The 25027-nt window shown below is 53.7% G+C and overlaps 1 protein-coding gene across 1 annotated transcript in view; it reads left to right on the forward strand.

Annotated features, from left to right (window-relative positions):
• The window catches only part of LOC102400657 (mucin-3A), a 24821-nt gene extending 12697 nt beyond the window's left edge, over positions 1 to 12124 (forward strand). The window contains exons 4-14 of the mRNA XM_045164337.1: positions 6 to 6614; positions 6716 to 6817; positions 7743 to 7858; positions 7975 to 8033; positions 8642 to 8790; positions 9174 to 9239; positions 9595 to 9757; positions 9927 to 10103; positions 10190 to 10278; positions 10579 to 10631; positions 10799 to 12124. Of these exons, the coding sequence (XP_045020272.1) occupies positions 6 to 6614; positions 6716 to 6817; positions 7743 to 7858; positions 7975 to 8033; positions 8642 to 8790; positions 9174 to 9239; positions 9595 to 9757; positions 9927 to 10103; positions 10190 to 10278; positions 10579 to 10631; positions 10799 to 10840 (7625 nt within the window). The 3' untranslated portion in view covers positions 10841 to 12124. The remainder of the gene's footprint in view (positions 1 to 5; positions 6615 to 6715; positions 6818 to 7742; positions 7859 to 7974; positions 8034 to 8641; positions 8791 to 9173; positions 9240 to 9594; positions 9758 to 9926; positions 10104 to 10189; positions 10279 to 10578; positions 10632 to 10798) is intronic.
• The last annotated feature ends 12903 nt before the right edge of the window (positions 12125 to 25027 follow it).

Here is a 25027-nt window from a genome sequence, read left to right on the forward strand (position 1 = left end):
GGTTCCACCACCTCCACTCACCGTGGCCACCAATAGCCCGACCGCGTCCACGGGGGTGCCTCGCTCCCCTCCACCTGCCCCCAGCACAGAGCCCGCCTCCGCCTCCACCCCGAACACCAGCCCTCTGCCCACCGACACGACCACACTCCCCACCACCCACACCACTGCCGGCCCCTCGCCTCCCGCCAGCACGCCCACCCGCTCCACCACGCAGGTCGCCACTCCCAGGGACACCGCAGCCCCGGCCACCTCCCTCACGGCCACTCTGCCCTCTGCCGCCGCCGCACACACCACCGGGGCTGCTAGCACCCTCCTGGTGACCACGCCCAGGCCCACCGCACGGCCCAGCGCTCCGGCCCTCACCTCTTCCACCATCTACTCCAGCGGGGGCACCCTCACTTCCGCATTCACCTCACCCCTCCCGGCCTCCGCCACGCTGCACACATCCACGACTCTCCCTCCCTCCTCGGTCAGGACGGGAGCCCCCAGCTCCACGCCCGCCACCACCGAGGCCGCATCCACCGGCCCCGCGGCTCCATCCACCACCGCCCCCTCCGCCGTGGCCCTCGGCTCCACACTCGCTCTGGCCAGCACCTCAGCCACCCCCGCCCCCGCCCCCGCCCCCGCGGCCACGGCCACGCCCACGGCCACCCCCGCCACCGGGATCATCTCCTCCGGCCCCACCACCCACCGCACACACAGCACCTTCCCTGTCCAGGCAACCTCGGCCAGCACGCCGGCCGCCCCCTCCATCTTCACCACTCCCCGCAGCACGGCGGCTCCCTTCCGCTCCAGCGCCATTCCCGCCACATCGCTAGGCGCCTCCGCCCCGGCCTCCGGCCGTACCAGGGCCAGTACCCCTCCGGCCGAGGGTGCCAGCCCACCTGCCCCGAGCGCCAGTGTGCCGCCCCCGCACCCCACCACCACGGGGACTCCTCCCAGTGACACCTCTAGCCAGCCTGTCGCCACGGGGGTGCCCTCTCCGCCGTCGGTCACATCCTCCGCCACGCCCAGCAGCACACTCTATGCTCCCGCGTCCACCACCTCCACTCCCGTGGCCACCAATAGCCCGACCGCGTCCACGGGGGTGCCTCGCTCCCCTCCACCTGCCCCCAGCACAGAGCCCGCCTCCGCCTCCACCCCGAACACCAGCCCTCTGCCCACCGACACGACCACACTCCCCACCACCCACACCACTGCCGGCCCCTCGCCTCCCGCCAGCACGCCCACCCGCTCCACCACGCAGGTCGCCACTCCCAGGGACACCGCAGCCCCGGCCACCTCCCTCACGGCCACTCTGCCCTCTGCCGCCGCCGCACACACCACCGGGGCTGCTAGCACCCTCCTGGTGACCACGCCCAGGCCCACCGCACGGCCCAGCGCTCCGGCCCTCACCTCTTCCACCATCTACTCCAGCGGGGGCACCCTCACTTCCGCATTCACCTCACCCCTCCCGGCCTCCGCCACGCTGCACACATCCACGACTCTCCCTCCCTCCTCGGTCAGGACGGGAGCCCCCAGCTCCACGCCCGCCACCACCGAGGCCGCATCCACCGGCCCCGCGGCTCCATCCACCACCGCGCCCTCCGCCGTGGCCCTCGGCTCCACACTCGCTCTGGCCAGCACCTCAGCCACCCCCGCCCCCGCCCCCGCCCCCGCGGCCACGGCCACGCCCACGGCCACCCCCGCCACCGGGATCATCTCCTCCGGCCCCACCACCCACCGCACACACAGCACCTTCCCTGTCCAGGCAACCTCGGCCAGCACGCCGGCCGCCCCCTCCATCTTCACCACTCCCCGCAGCACGGCGGCTCCCTTCCGCTCCAGCGCCATTCCCGCCACATCGCTAGGCGCCTCCGCCCCGGCCTCCGGCCGTACCAGGGCCAGTACCCCTCCGGCCGAGGGTGCCAGCCCACCTGCCCCGAGCGCCAGTGTGCCGCCCCCGCACCCCACCACCACGGGGACTCCTCCCAGTGACACCTCTAGCCAGCCTGTCGCCACGGGGGTGCCCTCTCCGCCGTCGGTCACATCCTCCGCCACGCCCAGCAGCACACTCTATGCTCCCGCGTCCACCACCTCCACTCCCGTGGCCACCAATAGCCCGACCGCGTCCACGGGGGTGCCTCGCTCCCCTCCACCTGCCCCCAGCACAGAGCCCGCCTCCGCCTCCACCCCGAACACCAGCCCTCTGCCCACCGACACGACCACACTCCCCACCACCCACACCACTGCCGGCCCCTCGCCTCCCGCCAGCACGCCCACCCGCTCCACCACGCAGGTCGCCACTCCCAGGGACACCGCAGCCCCGGCCACCTCCCTCACGGCCACTCTGCCCTCTGCCGCCGCCGCACACACCACCGGGGCTGCTAGCACCCTCCTGGTGACCACGCCCAGGCCCACCGCACGGCCCAGCGCTCCGGCCCTCACCTCTTCCACCATCTACTCCAGCGGGGGCACCCTCACTTCCGCATTCACCTCACCCCTCCCGGCCTCCGCCACGCTGCACACATCCACGACTCTCCCTCCCTCCTCGGTCAGGACGGGAGCCCCCAGCTCCACGCCCGCCACCACCGAGGCCGCATCCACCGGCCCCGCGGCTCCATCCACCACCGCCCCCTCCGCCGTGGCCCTCGGCTCCACGCTCGCTCTGGCCAGCACCTCAGCCACCCCCGCCCCCGCCCCCGCCCCCGCGGCCACGGCCACGCCCACGGCCACCCCCGCCACCGGGATCATCTCCTCCGGCCCCACCACCCACCGCACACACAGCACCTTCCCTGTCCAGGCAACCTCGGCCAGCACGCCGGCCGCCCCCTCCATCTTCACCACTCCCCGCAGCACGGCGGCTCCCTTCCGCTCCAGCGCCATTCCCGCCACATCGCTAGGCGCCTCCGCCCCGGCCTCCGGCCGTACCAGGGCCAGTACCCCTCCGGCCGAGGGTGCCAGCCCACCTGCCCCGAGCGCCAGTGTGCCGCCCCCGCACCCCACCACCACGGGGACTCCTCCCAGTGACACCTCTAGCCAGCCTGTCGCCACGGGGGTGCCCTCTCCGCCGTCGGTCACATCCTCCGCCACGCCCAGCAGCACACTCTATGCTCCCGCGTCCACCACCTCCACTCCCGTGGCCACCAATAGCCCGACCGCGTCCACGGGGGTGCCTCGCTCCCCTCCACCTGCCCCCAGCACAGAGCCCGCCTCCGCCTCCACCCCGAACACCAGCCCTCTGCCCACCGACACGACCACACTCCCCACCACCCACACCACTGCCGGCCCCTCGCCTCCCGCCAGCACGCCCACCCGCTCCACCACGCAGGTCGCCACTCCCAGGGACACCGCAGCCCCGGCCACCTCCCTCACGGCCACTCTGCCCTCTGCCGCCGCCGCACACACCACCGGGGCTGCTAGCACCCTCCTGGTGACCACGCCCAGGCCCACCGCACGGCCCAGCGCTCCGGCCCTCACCTCTTCCACCATCTACTCCAGCGGGGGCACCCTCACTTCCGCATTCACCTCACCCCTCCCGGCCTCCGCCACGCTGCACACATCCACGACTCTCCCTCCCTCCTCGGTCAGGACGGGAGCCCCCAGCTCCACGCCCGCCACCACCGAGGCCGCATCCACCGGCCCCGCGGCTCCATCCACCACCGCCCCCTCCGCCGTGGCCCTCGGCTCCACGCTCGCTCTGGCCAGCACCTCAGCCACCCCCGCCCCCGCCCCCGCCCCCGCGGCCACGGCCACGCCCACGGCCACCCCCGCCACCGGGATCATCTCCTCCGGCCCCACCACCCACCGCACACACAGCACCTTCCCTGTCCAGGCAACCTCGGCCAGCACGCCGGCCGCCCCCTCCATCTTCACCACTCCCCGCAGCACGGCGGCTCCCTTCCGCTCCAGCGCCATTCCCGCCACATCGCTAGGCGCCTCCGCCCCGGCCTCCGGCCGTACCAGGGCCAGTACCCCTCCGGCCGAGGGTGCCAGCCCACCTGCCCCGAGCGCCAGTGTGCCGCCCCCGCACCCCACCACCACGGGGACTCCTCCCAGTGACACCTCTAGCCAGCCTGTCGCCACGGGGGTGCCCTCTCCGCCGTCGGTCACATCCTCCGCCACGCCCAGCAGCACACTCTATGCTCCCGCGTCCACCACCTCCACTCCCGTGGCCACCAATAGCCCGACCGCGTCCACGGGGGTGCCTCGCTCCCCTCCACCTGCCCCCAGCACAGAGCCCGCCTCCGCCTCCACCCCGAACACCAGCCCTCTGCCCACCGACACGACCACACTCCCCACCACCCACACCATTGGCAGCCCTTCACTTCCCACCAGATATACCTTGTTATTGTCCCCTAAGGTACCTTCATTCACTCATACCACAAGCACAGATTCATGCTCCAGTTCCTCCAGCAATAGAAATTGCCTATCCACGTTTACCCTCAATATCGTTTCTCCCTATGCCACTTCTCTTCTTTCACCTCCTACCCGTTCTGTCCTCACTTCCTCGACAGCAATCACCGGTCTGACAGACACTTCAAATTTAACCACCTCAATCACAGCCCCTCTGCCCTTGCTCTCCACTGCAGAAACCAACCAGTCTGATAGCATTCACTTGGTGACCACAGTCATCCCCACAAAACACCAAAGTGCTCTGAACATCACCTCTTCAACCACCTCGTTTCCTGGGAACATTTCCAGGTCGGCTTTCACTGCATCTGTGTCTAGCTCCACTATTGTGCAGACATCCACGACTGTACCTGCCTCCTCTGACAGTATAGAAGTGTCTACCCTGTCACCAGCCTCCATCCAGTCCACATTCATGAATTCTGCTGGTTCTTCCACCTCCAAGGCCGACCTCAGCTGGACACTTTCCCTGTCTGGCACCTCCCCCCGCACCACAGATAATATCCCATCTTCTCCCCCTACCCATAATACAGGAACAACCTCTAATATCGTGACAACCTTGGCCACTAGGCCCAGTGAGACACCTGTGTTCTCTAACATCCAAAGTACAGCAACTCCCTTCGTCTCTACCAGCATTCCAGGTCCATCTTTAGGTCGTTCTCTCATGCCTAGCAGCAGTACCTGGACCACTCAGGCAGACAATACCACCTCATATGCAATTAGCATGTCTAATTCAATGCAGGAAACCGCTGAAAGCACTTTGGCACCCACCAGCACTGATCTATACCTGTATCAGTCCAGTTCCATGGGACTGTCCTCCACTGCAGCTTCTAAAGAAACAGCCACGATGAGGGACACAACCCTGCTTGCTTCATCCACTTTGAGAACCACAGTTACTCCTATCAGTACCCTTTCTGTAGAGTCTCTGACAACAGACATTACTTCTGTTTCTCCCATCACATCCTCAGCCACTCAAACAAGTACAGTCCATTTTCAGACATCTCCAGTCTCTATGCCAGTGACCAGTAGTTCCTTGACAGCATCCAGTTCGCCTGTATCATTTCCATCTTTCCCAACCACAGAACTAGTACCCACTGAACCCACAGCCTCCACCCCTCTGTTTACCCTACCCACGATCCCTGCCACCCAGTCCACGTCCACCCCTTCATCTCTGACTGGGACGTTTACCACAACCAGAACTGAGGTCACCACTCCCACGCATATGTCTCCCCCTGCCACATTGATCACAGCATCCTCGAGCACTCCCTCAACCACAGAAGTTGCCAAGACTGGGACCACAAACATGGCAACAACACCCACCTCCATAACAGCTCTCAGGACTTCAGGTGTTTCTCCCTCTTCAGCTTTCCCTATATTGAGTACTTCTACTAATGCGATAAGTACCCCTTTTGGTACCATCATCTCCTCTTCAATACCTGCAATAATGTCATCTTCCATTAGCCCAAGTTCAGAGGTCTCTGCAACAAGTAGTTCTTTTTCTATCTCCTCTCATATGTCCAGTGCAGAGAACACAGGCCCTTCCTCTCTCACTGCTTTTCCCACCTTTTCATCAACTGAAACGACAAAAACTTCTTCCACCATGACTTCCATAATGACATCTCCTACCCAGACGACCACCATGCTGACTCTGTTTTCCACCACCCCGTGTCCAGAATCCATATCAGTTACAATAGTGTCTGCTTCTCCCACTACACCATGTGTCGAAGTGGGTCCAAATGCTGAAGTTACCTCTATGCCCACTGTCCCATTATCAGTTTTTACCTCTACTACTGAGATGGTCACCTCTCCCAATTCCACAAGTATGACAACTCTGTTCCCTGATAAACTGGGTACTTCTTCTCCCAAGCTTGACACTAACCCCTCCAACAAGACTGCTGCTCCTAGTTCTATCAACACTGGAAGAATTCCCATCAACACGGTTTTCCCAAGCAAACTAAGGCCTAATAGTGGGACCTGGATCAACTCCAACTTTGTAAATACTCGGCCTGTGCCTGGCCTCATTACCTCCCCATGCATCGTGAAACGCAGAAGGAGATCTTCATCTTCCATGATGGCTACACGCAACTTGACACCTCAAAGCCTACCAATCACCAGAGTTCCACGGATACTGGTGGACACCAAGACTCTCTCTACGCATACATCTCGCTGGACAACTTTGACCACTACTCAGATGACCACACAGTCTAGGTTTACCAGCAGCCCAGGTTGGAGCTCCTGCCTCTTTTTTACCCCTTCTCATTCCCTTGCTGAATCCCATGACCATGGTCAGTCCTGGCCTGAACTTCCCTTTTCACTCGCCACCCAGGCGCTTGTGACAATGGTGGCAGCTGGACGCAGGGCCAGTGCTTCTGTCCCCGAACTTTCTATGGCTCCCACTGCGAGTTGGCTGCCAGAGAGATATATCTGGGTGAGTTGCTTTTTGCACTTTCTCTTGGGAGGTGTCACTTTAATGAGACCAACCATTTTGCCAAATCTCTTTATCCCTGTTTTCTCCCTCATGCTCTCTTCTACCCCATACCATACCTATCCTCCACTCTTACCTCCAGGAGGTCACTGGGGCCACTCTCTTTCCTAGGACCTCCTCCCAGTCTGTGTTGCTAATTTCTGCTGTATCAAATTACCACAAACTCAGCAGATGAACCATGCAAATGTATTACTGTAGAATTTTGTAGAAGTCCAACCTGAGTCTTTCAGGGCTAAAATCAAGGTGTTGGCTAGGGCTGGGTTCTTTTTGGTAGCCCTAGGGGAGAATCCATTTCTTTGCCCTTTCCACATTCTCCAGCCTCCTACATTTCTTCCTCAAGGCCCCCTGGCTACATCTTTGATGCCAGCCACATTGCATGTCTGTTCCTTTTTTCCATACTTAACATCATCCCCTGAGTGGTTCTCATTTCTTCTGAGTCCCTCTTCCCCTGCTAAGGACTCTTGTGATTACACTGGGCTCAATCATATATTCCACGTTAATTTTCCCATATTAAAGTCAGCTGATTAGTACCCTTAATTCTTTCTGCCACTTTAGCTCCTCCTTGTCATGTAGCATAATATATTTCCAGGTTCTGGGGATTATACATAGACATCTTTGGGGCCACTATTCTTCTTCCCACTGGGGCAGACTAGAGAGGGACTACAGAACTGACTGTGGGACATCCCACTTCCAGTATTTCTCACATCTCAGGACAACACATCCCAGAAATCCTACCTCCTTCCTTCTGCTATTCATTCAGTCCTCAGGGAACATGGAGAGGGGCAGTGGGAGCAGCTTCTGGGTTAGGGTGGTGACGTCAGACAGGAATGGACGTTGAAGTGACCAGAGCAGGGCATGTTGTGTACAGATATGGTGGACAGTGAAGTGGGCATGGAGGTGTCTGTCAACCAGGAGTTTTCCCTGGACCTCAATGACAACAGTTCCAAGGTCTACAGGGATTTCACGAACACCTTCCGGGATCAGGTGAGGAGGAAGGGGTGGGGGAATTCAAAACTCAAATGACCTTGGAGTGGAGCTTGGGCCTGGGGGTGCCCTCTGATTGGAGGTTCAGATGTGAGCCAGGATCCTTCACATTTCAGATAAAGAAGATTTACCAAAATGTGCAGGGGTTCAAGGAGGTGCAGATCCTTTCTCTGAGGTAGGACCCCTTTCCAGGGCTGTGGAAGCAGTGTCAAGTGTGTGTGGTGGTGGGTGGAGAGCACAAAGAAGGGCCAAAGAAGCCATCCCTTGCTTTTGGAATCATTCAATGTCATAAAGAGAGGGATGGACGGAGGAGGCAAGGAAACTACTCCATGGAGGGTGTTTGGGGATCACTTTCAGGATTCATTCCTCTGTAGGAGGGATGGCTCCCCTCTCCTTGAAGCATGCTGGATGCAGAATGATTGGGATCTACAGGGAGGTGGTGCCTGAGGCTTGGTGCCTGGTGTCTGAACCATAGCTGGTCTCTCTGGTTGGCAACTGGTCTAGTGGATGGGTCAGCAAGAAGGAGGCAGAGAGCCCAGAAGGGCCTGGTTTGATTATGGCTTGAGGGAACACAAAGCGAATGTTAATCATTCCTTGTCCCGCCTACCCAGGCTAGCAGCCCCTTCTGGACATAATCAGTCTGGAATCCCATCTCATTGCCTCTGCCCCTTCCTGCCAACACCTGCATAGCTGTGGCTGGTCTGGAAATGCCCTTCTACAGTTGTATGGTGGCTTGGGCCTGGGCCCCTTTTAAGGCTCTCTGCACCCCACCCCTGCCCCCAGGAATGGCAGCATCGTGGTGGAATATCTAGTCCTGCTGGAGTTACCCTTCAGCCTCCAGCTGGAGGAGGAGTATGAGAAGGTGAAGGTGGCCTTGAAGGAGGAGCTCCAGAATGTTAGCCAGGATGGGAACAGCTGCCAGAATGACCAAGGTGAACAGAGGCTGTGGGCCTGGGGCTGGAGGGAGGGGTCAGGGTCACAGCCACCATCCCAGCCTGCTTCAACTCACACAGGGGCCTTCGGGGGGCAGGTGTCAGCCCTGTGGTACCTCAGGCAGGATAGGAGAAGAGAGACAGGTCCACAGAAAACCGGGTCAAGGGTGAGCCTAAGGAAGGGTTGTCAGAACCCAGGAGCTGCAGAAGAGAGAGTTGCTCAAGGTCTCCCGGGTGGCTGAGGACCCCTGGCTATTCAGGGGACATGAGGGAGGCCCAAGGAGCCTTCCTTCATGGCCCATCCAAACCTCCCCCATACTGACAGAGCGCTCTCTGTCCCTTCCTGTGCCTCCCCCGATTCCACCTGTGCCTGTGCCCCCCAGTCCTGTGTTTTAAGCCTGACTCCATCAAGGTGAACACCACCACCAGGACGGAGCTGTCACCTGAAGGTGAGAGGTGGGGCAAAGGGCTGAGTGGCCCCAGGTGGCCGGGACCCGTCCCACAAGGGACATCTGTCATTGAAATTCCCAAGGAGGAGGGGAGACCTTTTGGGGACACAAGTGGTACCGACCTGGCAGGGCTGCCTCTCAGGTCCTTGTTGGTAGCTTCCGCGTGGGCAAGGATCAACAGGGAAGGTGAGGAGAGGGTGACGAGCCTACCCTGCACTCATAATCCCACGGTCTACCCGCTGACACGCCACCCGCGGAAATGCAGTCCTCTATCGATTTTCAGAATTACCATAGCCAGGCCCCAGAGTAGAATGGATGAGGTCTTTACGTCTGCAACCCCCTACCTACCCCCCAGCCATCTGTCGCCGCGCTGCTGCCGAAGGTTTTAAGGATTTCTACTTCCCTTTACTGGAGGAGAACCAGCTCCGCTGTGTCACCAAATGCACGGCAGGCGTGAAAGGCGCCATTGACTGCCATCAGGGCCAATGCGTTCTGCAGAGGAGTGGTCCTTCTTGCCGGTGAGGCCCCGCCCACAGCCAGCTGGGCCAATCATCTGGCCCCTCCGGCACCGCCCCCTCGTCTCCTGGTGGAGCCCCTCCCACTTGCCAGGACCTGGGTTGTCTAGGGGCACTTATTGTCCTGGCGCGGGAGGTGGTGAGGGTGTTGACCTGTGACCCCGTCCTCCAGCTGCTTCTCCACGGACACGCACTGGTTCTTGGGCCCGCGCTGCGAGGTGGCCATCTCCTGGAAGGCGCTGGTCGGGGGCCTGGTGGGAGCTGGGGCCCTGCTTCTGCTGCTGCTGGTGGTGGCGCTGAGCGTGTTCGTTGTGCGCTCCCAGAGGAGGGACAGGCAAGGCCGAGGCAGGTGAGTGAGCTGGGGGTGGATGGGTGAGGGGAAAGGCGTCCCACACCAGGTTACCCTGCTCTGACAACGCGGCGCCCTTCTGGCAGGTCCAGGGACGACAGGAAGTGGTTCGAGACCTGGGATGAGAGTGCAAAACCGGCTTTTTCTAACTTTGCCTTCCAGGATGACAGAAGAGGTGAGTCTTGTCTCCTGGAGAAGGTGGGGGCTGGAGGGTGCTTCCCTGGGCACCATTTTGGTCTGGGCAGACCAGAGGACTTCTCTTGTCCAAGACAGGCGTCTACCTCCTGCCCTAGAGTTTACTTCGCTGCTTCCACGCACCCCTCTAAGGCCCAGGTCCTGCACAGGACCTCCCTGCAGGGCAGGCCCAGGGGCCCAGGAACGCCCTGAGGCCCTGCCTTCCTCACTTTCCTTCCCTCCCCCTTTTACTCCCCACCTCTTCCTCTTCCTCCCCCTGTTCTCTTTTCTCTCTCTCTAGTTAACGAAGAAAACTTCCCTGTGGCCTTGGACACCGTGGACACCAATGCCAGGGTGAGGGGTCGGGATGGGTTGATGGGAAGGAGCTGTCACAGGTCCAGCTCCTGATGCCCCTCTCCCAGGGCAGAGGGCTGGCTGGGACAGGAGGCAGTAACCTCCTAGCCAGGCCCCTGCAGGATGGTTCCTTATTCTCACTACCCGTCTTGTGAATTCTATGGCAGGTGCATATTCACAGACCTGAGGTGGTCTCGTCCTCACTGTGAGCCCACACAGCCCTCTCCACCTGCCCGGACAGCAGAGAGAACCATCTGCACTGCCTTTGGAGAGATGGCCACGGGCTCGTGCGGCTCAGTCTCCTGGTTTCCTAGGGCATAACAGACCTCCGCCTACCCTCATCCTTCCCCCAACTTGGGTGAAACCCACCTGGAGACCCAGTTCAAATCCATGCTCTTCCACTGTGGGACCTTGGGCAAGTCAGTAACTTCTCTGAACTTTGGTTTTGTCACCTGCAAAATGCAAGTGGCCCACTCCTCCTGGTACTTCCTGTTGGTTATAGTGAAACCAGATGTCTTGGGTCTGACCTCTGTCCCAATGCACCTTCCTGTGTCGGCCTTCATGCTCATATGGCTTCACTCACATCCCCAGTCCCCGTGTCCTTCCCTGAGGCTCAGGCCTCTGCCTCTCCTTTTCCCGTGTGCATCCCTACTGCCAGCCAGGTCTTCCCCCCATACCTGTAAGCAGCCTGCAGCCTGTCCCAGCCTCCTACCCTGTCCTTCTGTAACTCCCTGCTGCGCCCCTCCACCACTTCTTAACCCTCTCCCCTCTGAAGCTGCTGCTGCTGCTAAGTCGCTTCAGTCATGCCCGACTCTGTGTGACCCCATAGAGAGCAGCCAACCAGGCTCCTCCATCCCTGGGATTCTCCAGGCAAGAATCCTGGAGTGGGTTTCCATTTCCCTCTGAACCCACTTCTTCTTAAGTCCCTCCTCCCCCACACTCCCGCCCTGTGTCTCCCTGTTTCCATACTTTCCCCTTCCTCATCTTTCTACCCTCAATCCTAAATCCCCCCTGCCCCCCACATCTCCATGCCCCACTGCTAAATCCTCCCTCCTCCCCACCCCCTCTCCCTAGATAGGTACAGATGCCCTCTGCATCTTAGGACCCCCAACTGGGGTTCCCTAGGCCAGGTCCCCCATTCTGAGTCCCCATCCTTCCTGTCACCCCTAAGGGCCCTGGATCCCGGTGGGTGGGGGGTGGCAGGTAGGTTCCCAGGCCCCTGAAGATGAGGGGAAGAGGGGACCTGAGGTGGGAAAGCTCCCTCAGCACCCCCTCCCCATTCCCCTAACTCTCCCTCCTCTCCCTTCGTGGCCCCCACTTCCTACTCCTCCTCCACCTCCCCTCACCCTTCCTCTCCGTGGCTCACCCCCATCTCTGCTGTAACCTCTGAAGCCAGGAGCCCAGCCTCCTTTGCAGGAAGACCTCACCTGGGGACAGGAAGTCTGCAAGTCTCCAGTTCACCCAATTGATCATAATATAGCATTGTGGTTTAATATAGCATTTTCAAAGAAACTGCTGTATGTCTTTTTATTTCTAATGGTCTGGTCTCTTCACTCAGTTGAGGAACAAGGATATCAGAGGATATGTCTAGGGGCCTCAGAGTGCTGGTTTCTCCCTGGAAGGAAGGGGTCCATGGCTGGCTCTCTGGGTCCATGACCATCCTCAAAGGGAACATCAAGGTTGGAGGACTCATTTTTCTCAAGGAGCGGGTGGGAGCAGGGGGTGGGAGTCTATTGGGTTTGTTGTCTGTTCCCCCAGACGTTAAGAGTTCAGGGCTGGCTCAAGGAGGTGGGTGACTCTGGCTAGGTCAGCTTCCATTGGTTCTGATGGGTAAGCCTAGCTCCTCCAAAGACCTGGAGACTCCATAAGACCTTGGGGTCAGGGTGAGAGCTGCTAGGGTATTGCCCCAGCATTCTGAGGGGCGAGAGCCAGGGCAGGATGAACTCTGGGGGAGAAGGAAGGTGATGCTGTCTGCAGTTTCCAGGAACCTCACACCTCCACCCCACTCCTACACCCAGAGAACTCTCCAGACGGCAGGAGATGACAGCAGGATACTGCCCTCCTCTGCCAGGCCAGGGCCTGAGGGCATGGGATTCCCAGACCTCGGCTGTGGTCAGAGAAGGTTAGCGTTTTCTGAGCAGTTCACAGGACCCACAGTCCAGCACAGCCCCAGGCCCCAACTCTCTGACCACTAATGCAATACTGCCTAGTTCTTTTGGTTTAGAGAAATATGTGTTCTCTTTCTTTGGTCTAATGCATGGTAATGTTTGTGCTGTTGTATTGGCAGCTGCTAAGGAGATCTATTCTCTGTTTTCAGGACGCAGTATTCATTATATAGATCGATTGGACTTGGCCTATCGTGTTATTTAGGCTCTTGTGATTCTGTCAAACCCTTTCTACATTTCTTTCTTTTTAGATCCATTTGATTTTTCCTGGGCTAAGAGGAATGAATTAGTTTTCTATTGTTCATATGCTTCTGTCTGTTCCTTCTTCTATTTTGTATAAGTATAGCTCTAAAAACATGAATGCTTTGCAAATTGGTACATAGATAACTTTCTTATCATCATTGTGAACTGTACACCCTGCATTAGAACGCAGACCCAAAATGCCATCTGTAGAAGGAAAAAATTGATAAATTGGGCTTTGTTAAAATTAAAAGCTTTGGTCTCTGACAGACACTGTTAAGAGAATGAAATAAACTACAAAATGGGAGAAAATATTCACAGATCATGTATCTGACAAGGGGCTTGTATTCAGAATACGTAAAGCACTCTCAAAATTCAACTGTAAGAAAATACTAAAAAATGAGTAAGACGTGAACATATACTTCACCAAAGAGGATATATAGGTAGTAAGTAAGAATATCACAAGATGTTCAACATCACTAGTCATTAAGGAAGTGCAAATTAAAACCACAATGAAGCACCACTACACGCCTATGAGAATGGTAAAATTAAAAAGCGCTGACAGTTGGTAAAGTGTTAATGGGGATGAGGAGCAAAACGCCTATACATCGCTGCCAAGGCGCAAAATGCTGCAGCCACACTCTGGAGAAGAGCTTGGCAGTTTCTCACCAAGTGTCATCTTAAAAAAAATTCACCATCTAAACGTCGAGAGTTATGTTTTATTCGGTGGGAATTTTTAGAGGACTACAAGCCTGGGAGACAGCATCTCAAGTAACCTGAGAGATGGTTCTTGAGAGAACCTGAGAGAACTTCTCCCAGGAGGTTAAGGGAGGAGCCAGGTTATATAGAAGTTTTGCAACAAAGGGCAGGTAGTCTCAACAACAAAAGATTATTGTTAATTAAAGGAAGCCAGAGATCCCAAGTTAGGGAAGTTAGCGCTTTTCTAGGTATGGGAAGATGCAAGAGTCTGGGCTCCCTGGAATCATTCCTCTTATATCCATCTCAGCAATCCAGGGCCAGTAGCCTGTTTCTGTTTTGTTTTACAGCCTGAGCTCCCTTGGGGGTCGCTGGTAGGGATGGCTGCAGTCTGCGATGACTGCTAAGTCTCAGGTAGTTTTCTCCTTTCTGAGTGTCCTTAGGGCTCCAGGTTAGACATTTACAACTGGCCTTCTGTTTGCATTTCATGGGACATGAAGAAGTGAGCTTCAGCCTGGATACTTAAAACTGTTAGAATTTCCTGAGACAAGAGTTAAATGGGCTCCAGTTAAGGCATTTACAATCAGCCTCCTATTTGCCCTCTGAAAAGGAAGTAACAACAGAAATTGGGTAAATAGCTAGCCTTTTTTTCTTGCAAACATCCTAAGGTAATAGTCATGGCAGGGACAATGAGGGGCAAAACTCTGTTTGAGTAAAGGGTTAAGGAATCTCCACTTACCCCCTTTTGGGGACAAGGCTCCTTGGAGGTCAAAAGTCAGGGTATCTCCAGGCCATAATGAGTCTTGTTCCTCCCAGAAGCCGTCACTTTGAGACCCATCCTGGCTGAGGGGTAGGTGCCCACCCAGCAGGGTAAATCAGATGTGGAAAAATAAACCAGATAACTGGCCTGAAGGAAGACAAAGATCCAGAAGAACTGACCTACATAAATGACTTAACTGCTTCTTTAGGGCTTCCTTAATAGCTCAGTTGGTAAAGAATCCTCCTGCAATGCAGGAGACCTGGGTTCGATCCCTGGGTTGGGAAGATCCACTGGAGAAGGGATAGGCTACCCACTCGAGTATCCTGGCGTGGAGAATTCCATGGACTGTATAGAGCCCCCAAACTCACAAAGAGTTGCACACAACTGAGCCACTTTTACTTTTCAACCGCCTTTATACAGCGCTCCCCCTCGCTAGCGGGGACACCCGCACCCTTTCTCTCTAGGTGTGCCTCTCTGCCTTTTGTTCCTATTTTAACTGAACAAACTGTTTTTCTATGTGCTCTCCCACTTGTTGTGCTATGTCTCAGGTAATGAACTTGGTACCTGCATTTACAGTTTCTGCCTCTGTGATAAATGCATTTTTCATTAGGGGCAAAGGTTCAGGGAAAAACAGCTTCTAGCCTCTGGCCCTTGCTAGTCTGGTGGCTAGGATTCCTGGTTTTCATCCAGGCTGAGAGTGAAAGTGTTAGTAGCTCAGTCATGTCCGACTCTTTGCGATTCCATGGACTGTAGCCCGCCAGGCTCCTCTGTCTATGGGATTTCCCAGGCAAGAATACTGAAGTGGGTTGCCATTTCCTTCTTCAGGGGATCCTTCCAACCCAGGGACTGAACCCTGGTCTCCTGCATTGCAAACAGATTCTTTTTTTTTTTCTTTTTTTAAAATTTTATTTTATTTTTAAATTTTACATAATTGTATTAGTTTTGCCAAATATCAAAATGAATGCTCCACAGGTATACATGTGTTCCCCATCCTGAACCCTCCTCCCTCCTCCCTCCCCATACCATCTGTCTGGGTCGTCCCAGTGCACCAGCCCCAAGCATCCAGTATCGTGCATCGAACCTGGACTGGCAACTCATTTCATACATGATATTTTACATGTTTCAATGCCATTCTCCCAAATCTTCCCACCCTCTCCCTCTCCCACAGAGTCCATAAGACTGTTCTATACATCAGTGTCTCTTTTGCTGTCTCGTACACAGGATTATTGTTACCATCTTTCTAAATTCCATATATATGCGTTAGTATACTGTATTGGTGTTTTTCTTTCTGGCTTACTTCACTCTGTATAATAGGCTCCAGTTTCATCCACCTCATTAGAACTGATTCAAATGTATTCTTTTTAATGGCTGAGTAATACTCCATTGTGTATATGTACCACAGCTTTCTTATCCATTCATCTGCTGATGGACATCTAGGTTGCTTCCATGTCCTGGCTATTATAAACAGTGCTGCGATGAACATTGGGGTACACGTGTCTCTTTCCCTTCTGGTTTCCTCAGTGTGTATGCCCAGCAGTGGGATTGCTGGATCATAAGGCAGGTCTATTTCCAGTTTTTTAAGGAATCTCCACACTGTTCTCCATAGTGGCTGTACTAGTTTGCATTCCCACCAACAGTGTAAGAGGGTTCCCTTTTCTCCACACCCTCTCCAGCATTTATTACTTGTAGACTTTTGGATCGCAGCCATTCTGACTGGTGTGAAATGGTACCTCATAGTGGTTTTGATGTGCATTTCTCTGATAATGAGTGATGTTGAGCATCTTTTCATGTGTTTGTTAGCCATCTGTATGTCTTCTTTGGAGAAATGTCTACTTAGTTCTTTGGCCCATTTTTTGATTGGGTCATTTATTTTTCTGGAGTTGAGCTGTAGGAGTTGCTTGTATATTCTCGAGATTAGTTGTTTGTCAGTTGCTTCATTTGCTATTATCTTCTCCCATTCTGAAGGCTGTCTTTTCACCTTGCTAATAGTTTCCTTTGATGTGCAGAAGCTTTTAAGGTTAATTAGGTCCCATTTGTTTATTTTTGCTTTTATTTCCAATATTCTGGGAGGTGGGTCATAGAGGATCCTGCTGTGATGTATGTCAGAGAGTGTTTTGCCTATGTTCTCCTCTAGGAGTTTTATAGTTTCTGGTCTTACATTGAGATCTTTAATCCATTTTGAGTTTATTTTTGTGTATGGTGTTAGAAAGTGTTCTAGTTTCATTCTTTTACAAGTGGTTGACCAGATTTCCCAGCACCACTTGTTATGCAAACAGATTCTTTACCATCTGAGCCACTGGGGAAGCCCTACCCAGGTTCAGTTCCTGGGCAGGGAATTGATCTTGCTTCAGGCCACCACTCACTGCTGCCCCACCAAGATCAATATGGCAGGAAATATTCCATTTCTCACAAGTAAATTAAATATGCACTAACCATATAACCCCCATCAATCCATCTCCTGGGTGTTTGCACTAGAGAAGTAAAATCTTCAGTTCTCAAAGAAATGCCACACACTGGAAACAATTCATATGTCCATCCAGCTGTGAATGAATGAACTGTGGTATATCCATATTGTAGACTACAACAGCGATAAAATGAGAGATCTAATATTGACACAGCTTTCCAGGTGCTCAGTGGTAAAAAATCTGCCCGCCAAGCAAGAGATGAGGGTTCAATCCCTGGGTCAGGAAGATCCCCTGGAGAAGGAAATGGCAATCCATTCCAGTATTCTTGCCTGGGAAATTCCATGGACAGAGGAGCCTGGCAGGGTACAGTCCATGGGATCACAGAGTCAGACTTGATTAGTGATTAAACAACGAAATTTTAATATAAGAATTATAACCAGGATACACTTCAGTCCTTGGATTTTTTTCCTCTTTTCCTTTGTACTGCAACTATATCTGTGATCAACATACTGGATCTTTGCTCCTTTCAAAATATTGTGCTCTAAGCATATTCAAGAGCAGAGACATTACTTTGCCTACAAAGGTCCATCTAGTCAAGGCTACGGTTTTTCCAGAGGTCATGTATGGACGTGAGAGTTGGACTGTGAAGAAGGCTGAGCGCCGAAGAATTGATGCTTTTGAACTGTGGTGTTGGAGAAGACTCTTGAGAGTCCTTGGACTGCAAGGAGATCCAACCAGTCCATTCTGAAGGAGATCAGCCCTGGGATTTCTTTGGAAGGAATGATGCTAAAGCTGAAACTCCAGTACTTTGGCCACCTCATGCGGAGAGTTAACTCATTGGAAAAGACTCTGATGCTGGGAGGGATTGGGGGCAGGAGGAGAAGGAGACAACAGAGGATGAGATGGTTGGATGGCATCACTGACTCGATGGACGTGAGTCTGGGTGAACTCTGGGAGTTGGTGATGGACAGGGAGGCCTGGCGTGCTGCGATTCATGGGGTCGCAAAGAGTCGGACACGACTGAGTGACTGAACTGAACTGAACTGCTCACACTCAGATTGCCAAAACTGTTAGCCTTGGATGCCCTGGCAGATGTTCCAGAGAAAAATAATAAAAATTTATAAAAAGAAATGAAAGAATAAAAGAAGAAGAAGAAATCAGTTAATATTATGACTGTTGCTTTCTTGTTTGCGTTTGTCTAGGATATGTTTGGCCATCAAAAGTTTCTGAATCTAAAAAAACAATGGTGTATGTATATGTGTAACTGAATCACTTTGCTGTACACCTGACACTACACAGCATTGTAAATTGACTATACTCCAATCAAATTAAAGTACTTTTTAAAAAGTTTCTGAATCACTTTGTCTGAGTTGTTTCTTTGGTATACAATAGAGTTGAATTTTCCTTTGTGTGCCAATATTAAAGTCTTTTAAAAAAGTGTGTGAACGTGTAGTCACTCAGTAATGTCTGACTGCGACCCCACAGACTGTAGCCTGCCAGGCAAGAATACAGGAGTGGGTAGCCATTTCCCTTCTTCCTGACCCAGGGATCGAACCTGGGTCTCCTACATTGCAGGTGGATTTTTTTTACCATCTGAGCCACCAGGGAAGCACCTAATCTAAATTCATTTTCTTTTATTTATGGGACAGCTGTTTTGTTTCCTCGCATTTTTCCCCCCTATGCTTTATAACTTAAAAACACGTTTATTGTTTGGATTCTGCTTTCTTTTCTGTATGTTTCTTCTGACAATTTGGAATATCAGGCAATGTTACTATGGTCACTATTATAGGATATGGAACTTATATGTAATTCTGTTTCTTTAGGATTTAATTCCCCACCATGAGCAATAATGACATCAATATATTGATCTCATTCTTCTGGCCTCCCATCCTTCACTTCCTTTGCTTGTATATATTATATTCTCACTTTCTAATTTTTTAGTTCTTTTAGTATAGTTGATTTACAATGTTGGTTTAGATTCTAGTGTACTGGAAAATGATTCAGTTATACATATATATATATATATATATATATATATATATATTCTTTCTCACATTCTCTTTCATTATAGGCTATTACAAGGTACTGAATATAGCTCCCTGTGCCATACACTAGGCCCGAACTGTTTATCTTATTACCTTTCTTAATATTTACCTTTGTATTGTTAGAGACTTTTGTAAGTTTATTACTCATTAGTTTTAAATGATGTGTATAAATCTCTGGCTGTAAAAGGTAAGGAAGTCATGCCTCCTCTTCCCCTCCCAATTAACAAAACATTATTTCTATGCCCTTTGGTTTTATAATAGAAGCACTGTCTTTTAACCATAGCCCTCACATTGATTTTAGTTTTACTTCATCAATTAGAGTGATTCAGTGATCAGAGTTAGTCGTTTATCCACTCATCTCTTGGCTGACTTTCAGTTGACTGATTTTTTTCTTTAAGTATTTTCAAAAAAGGCTCATGAAAACAGTATTTTCTAATATTTTCCTCACTCCCATCCCCATCCAATATTTACTAGTTTTTAAAAACATTTATTTATTGAGCTGGACTATATAATTCAGCTTTTTAATGTGTACAATTCAGTGGGTTTTAGTATATTCACATAGCTGTGCAACTGTTGAAAGCTTTAATTGCTCAGTCATGGCCAGCTCTTTGCAACCCCATGGAATGTAGCTCACCAGGGTCCTCTGTCCATGGGAATTTTCAAGGCAAGAATACTACAGTGGGTATCCATTTCCTTCTTCAGGGGATCGTCTCTACCCAGGGACAGAACCCAGGTCTCCTGTACTGCAGGCAGATTCTTTACTGTCTGAGCCACCAGGGAAGCCCCGTGCAACTATTACCCCAGTCAAATACAAAGAAATGCAAAAGCATAGCTACAGCACCACCAGACAGGGTTGCAGGGTGGGGGAGATGCCCCCAATTCAGGAAACTTTCATGCTGACAGAATACACACCTGCTGAGCTTATGGATATAGGTGCTAAATTCTAGCCAAAGACTAGGGAAAGCTAGCAGAGTTAGCAGGCATGGGATCTGAGGAGCAATGGTTTCACTGATCCAAAGGAGGCAGAGACAAAGTACAGAATCAATCAATATCATCTGACAAACACGCAAGCTGCTGACAGTGAGGTTCAAGGTCCTCACTTCCTATAGATCAGATTATTCTACCCCGAAGGGAGGCTTGCCCAATAACAGGGACTTTCCTGGGCATGTGGGACCCTGGAAATCTATAGAAGAGGTACAACAAATTCATAAAGAGTTGGGAATGGGACAGGCAGCCTATGCCCCTGTCTTCAAAGGCCCTGATTGGGCCACCTTCACTGCAGGAATGAGAGCTAAGATGCTCCCGTCCACCCTCTACCTGGTGTGGGAAGGGTTAGCCATGCTGAGCCCAGTTGTGACTCACGATATTTATGATGTTGGGCCACCCTTTGCTGATCTGGGGGAAACTGACAAATCCCAGGAATGGGTGCAGGCTGGGGGAAAGACCAGAGATGGAGAAGTGGCTCAGAAAGCCAAAGGGGCTATCCTAATGGGCTCTAAAGGGTCAGGGGAAAGTGACCTGGAAGCACATGTGGTTTGACCTCATAGATGCGGGGACCCCACCTGAACAGCTGGACCAACAACATATTGCTGGGTGGGTCAACCTGTGGAAAGTCTTAAAACCCAAACAGCAGCTGAGATCTGCCCCCTCTGCTCCAACCGTCCCTCCCCCATGGACTGAGAAGGGAAAGAGCGAGGGTGGAGGGAGTGAAGAACAAGTTTCCATATCGGTACCCCTCCCCGCTGCAGCTGGAAATGAAACTGAGGCCAGGCCCCAGACTCCAAAGTCCAAGGTCTTGGCCAAGTGAGTTCTCTGTCCAGTCTTGCAAGTTCTTGGTGGGGGGCTGGCAGAGGGAAGGGCAATGTCCTAGGAACTGCTCTGAGTGGCCCAGGCAGCCCAGGGTTGGAGCTTTTCCCTGCTGACTCCTCCTGGGCTTGTCTTATCTTCTAGGTAGTCCACCCTCCCTGCAGCAACATCAGATCCAGAGAGGGGGTGGGGGGAAAGGGGGAAGGTGGAGCCCTGCAAAGGTGAAGTTATGCTTAGCTACCATGCCCAGCAGGGCAGATAACTTCATCTGGTGCCGCCTCCCCGCTGCAGTCCCCCGTCCTGGTGCTGGCCCTGCTCCCAGCCTCCGCGGCGCCTCCAGACCCATGCAGCTGTTCAGGGTGCTGCATCTCCTCTGGATGCTCAGGGCCTTCCTGGGGTCCACAGGTGAGGAGGCACGGTGGGGGAGGGCTGCGGAGACTGTCCTGATGTCCCAGGGCAGTGTGTGTGTGTGTTTGCGGGGTGGAGTCGGGTGGGGGGGCACTCTGAAGTCTAAAGAGCCTGAGGAGGGGTCCCTCAGAGCTCTCTGTGCAGGCAGAACCGAGGCGGGGGAAGGGAGGGAAGCTGGGTCCCAGGGGTGCTGCTCTTTCCCCTGGGACCAAGCAGGTTTGCAGGAGTCCACGTGCATCAGTTGGAGGGGATAACCTCTTTCTGGAAGAGTGCTCTTCCCACCTGGACTCAGTTTTCGGAGCCCCCTAGTCCTGTTGCTCCTGCTCCCCCAGCTCTGATGCTTCCTCCAGCCTGGATTCTCTCTCTCTCTTTGTGCGTGCCTGCTCAGTCGCTTGTGTCGTCTGCCTCTTGGCGACCCCATGGACTGTAGCCCGTTAGGCTCCTCTGTCCATGGGATTTCGCAGGCAAGAATACTGGAGTGGGTTGCCATTTCCTTCTCCAGGGGATCTTCCCAGCAGGGATTGAACCCACACCTCCTGCGTCTCCTGCATTGCAGGCAGATTCTTTACCACTGAGTCCCTGGGGAAGCCCCATCCCTCCCTTTACTTCCGTCCATTCACCCCTCCTGAGGGACCTGAATGAGAACCTGAGGTTCCCTGTCTGCCTTGGGAACCCCTCTTTTCTCTGGGGCATCCCAACTTTTGGTCACAGTGGCCCCTCCTCGAGCTCTGCCCCTGATTCTCCCATCCCAACCCAGCCCATGTTTCTGGACACAGATGTCCTGGCAGGGTGGTGGGGAGAGATCCTGATGGCTCCCAAAGGGTGCTTCTGAGACCACCTGGTATGGGGTCTCTCCCTCTCCTTAGGAACCTTGGAATTCCTTTGCACTTCCCTTCCCTCTGCTCCTGCCCCAGGGTCTACTCCTGAGCCCCAATCCTAGACCTTCCCAACACAGAGGTCCTCCCAGTCCACCCTCTCACTCATCTCCAGAGTTGGCTCTTGGTGACAAGGGGTCTGGGCCAGGAATCTTCAGAATGCCCTGCCTTACCTCTGTGACACCCCAGCAAAGCTGAGAAGTGAAATCAGCTCTCAGAGCAAAGACGTGATGAGTCTAGTGGAGGACACTAACCCCGAGAGGGCAGGAGGTCTGGGTGTTTCCTGCTTGTAACTGCTGTGTCTTCTGGTCGTCCTCAGCATTATGAGATCTTTGACCCTCACTCTTAGCACCTACAGGGTGGGGTTCACAATATCTGTAGGGAGGGACTAATTAATCCCTTGGCTTACATGGAATAAATGATAGAAAGTGTATCTGTGTTTATTATCAACACTCAAGGCTGCACCTTAAAGTCTCGAGGACTCATGCCTGCCTGCTGAGGGGTCTCTTTCTGGAAGTTTCCTTTCTGTCCTGACCCTCAGCAGCATGTGGTCCAGTCTCCTTGCCCCTCAAACTCAATGAAGTCTGAGCTTCAGTCTGTTTTCCCCTTTGGTATTCTCTTTGAGATCGCTGCTCTCTGACCCCTCGTCTCTTGAATTCCATGATGTGTCCCCACCCCCGGTTTGGCTGGGTTCTCTGTCTCTCCCTCTCCAAAGAGGAGAGTCAGCGTAGACAGCAGTGGGTCACAGGGAGAGGGGCAGAGGTGGGCCAGAGGGTGGGGCACAGAACCAGAAGGGACGAAGACTTTGGGCAGCAGGAGAAGGTGGGAGGAGGGAGCAGAGTAAGGGGAACAAGGGTGTGTGAGGAGGAAGGGATGGGAGAGGCGATGGGACGAGGTAGCACGCTGAACCTGCGTGCTCATCACTGCCATCCTGATACTGACCAGGGTTCTTGGGTTTCTCCAATCCATAGAAATTGACAAGAGGCCAGACCAAAATTTCAGGCAAGACTTTGCTGGGGCCTCTGCTGCAGAAGGGGGAAGCGAGAATAAATAGCAGGTTCCCTTGCTTGCTATTAATAACTCCCTGAGGAGGGGGAGGCGAGCTTGCACCTTATGTGGGGTGATGGTACATGTGTGTCCAGGGGATGGGCCAGAGGGGTGGTTTAGGTGTTTTGCCCACCGTGTAAGTGGCGTTGTGTGAAGGTGGCACGCACAGTACCCTGCTCTTTGCTCCTGACTCCCTGCTTTGACTTCTTTGTTCTGGGCTCTTTAAAAATGGCGCTTGAGTTTTTGGTCTCTTTGTATCTTTTGCCCATAATATTGCCCCAACTGCCAATGCAAGCAGTTATTTTAGTTCCATATAATAGTCCCATGTGGGCTTCCCTGGTAGCTCAGACAGTAAAGAATCCACCTGCAAGGTGGGAGACCTGGATATGATCCCTGGGTCAGGAAGATCCCCTGGAGGAGGACATGGCAACCCACTCCAGTATTCCCGCCTGGAGAATCCCATGGACGGAGGAGCCTGGAAGGCTATAGTCCATGGGGTCCACAAAGAGTCAGACCCGACTGAGTGACTAAGCACAGCATAGCACGGTAGTCCCATATACTTTCTCCATATTTTGTTGCCCAGGGAGAGGTGTGTCTAGGTGAAGTCATTGCAGCACTGCACTGAAGGGTCCCCGGTCCCTGTCTGTCTCAATCCCAAGGCTGGAAGACAAGTGGGCAAAGGATTAAGGTTTCCTTCCCATCCCAATTCCCCTTGGTGAGGCTGCCCCGGGGAGCAGACAGATGTTGGCCTTTGAACCTGGAAGGACCCCGGCCTCAAAGTGCTCTGATGGGGGAATAACTGGTGGCACTTCCTACCTTCTGTGACACGTACCTGGAACATGGGGAAGTGAGTAAATATGTGGTGTTAAGGTGATGGGCCGACCTACCACTGAGTTCCTCTGTTCTACCGCCAATACAGGAACTTCAGCCATGGCCACATCCACCTCTAATGAGCTTTGGCACACTGCTCTGAGGAATTCCCCACACTCCAAAGGCACAGCAAAGTGGCCACTGAACACCCCCCAAACTTCTCCCAGTCCTGATGCTAGGGAAAACATACCCAAGACTATCAGCACCTCCCCCCACTCGAAATCCCTGTCTGAAACATTGCTCAAATCACCCATCAATTCCAACCCCCCACCAAGCCCCACGTCCAAGTTTGTCTTCAAGGTTGAAACCACCCCACCTACCATGATCGTCTATACGGGCTCGACAGAGTGCACCAATCCAACGAGCCTCATAGTCACCACCACTTACCCCACCACCACCTGCGTGAGCCAGACCCAGGTGTCCTTCCCCAGCTCTCACACCACCACACCTGGGACAGAGACACCACGGACAACCATCACCAGTACTTATCCCATGTCAACAACCAAGAGAGTCACCTCCGCCGTGACCAGTCCCCCCACAGTCACCACTGCAGGGAAAACTCCCACAACCACGGCCCCACCCTCCACCACTGTAGCCACTGAAGAAATAGGCGAGACAAGGGACCCAACATCTCATGCTTCTTCCACCAGGAAAACCACCTTTATTACTACGACTGTTGTTTCTAAAGAATCTGTAACGACAGAGATTACTTCTACTCCCCCAATTACATCATCAGACACACCTACAAATACAATTATCCGACAACCATTACTTCCACTTCAGTGACTACCAATACCTTGACATCACTCATCAGTAAGCCTCAGTCTTCACCTGCTCTGACCACAGAACCAGTCCTAACTACATCCTCAAACACTTCCCCTCTATCCACTTTGATAATAACGACTACCCAGGCTACGTCCACCCCTCCATTTCCCACTACTACTCTGACCACGACCCCAAAAGAAATCACCACTCCCACCTATATTTCAAACCCAGTCACCTCAATTACAGCAACATTGCCAACCACTTCAATTACAGAAATAGACAAGACTGGGACTACAAACATAGTAACACCCACA

Source organism: Bubalus bubalis, chromosome 24, assembly GCF_019923935.1.
Source record: "Bubalus bubalis isolate 160015118507 breed Murrah chromosome 24, NDDB_SH_1, whole genome shotgun sequence".
Classification (NCBI taxonomy): Eukaryota; Metazoa; Chordata; class Mammalia; order Artiodactyla; family Bovidae; genus Bubalus; species Bubalus bubalis.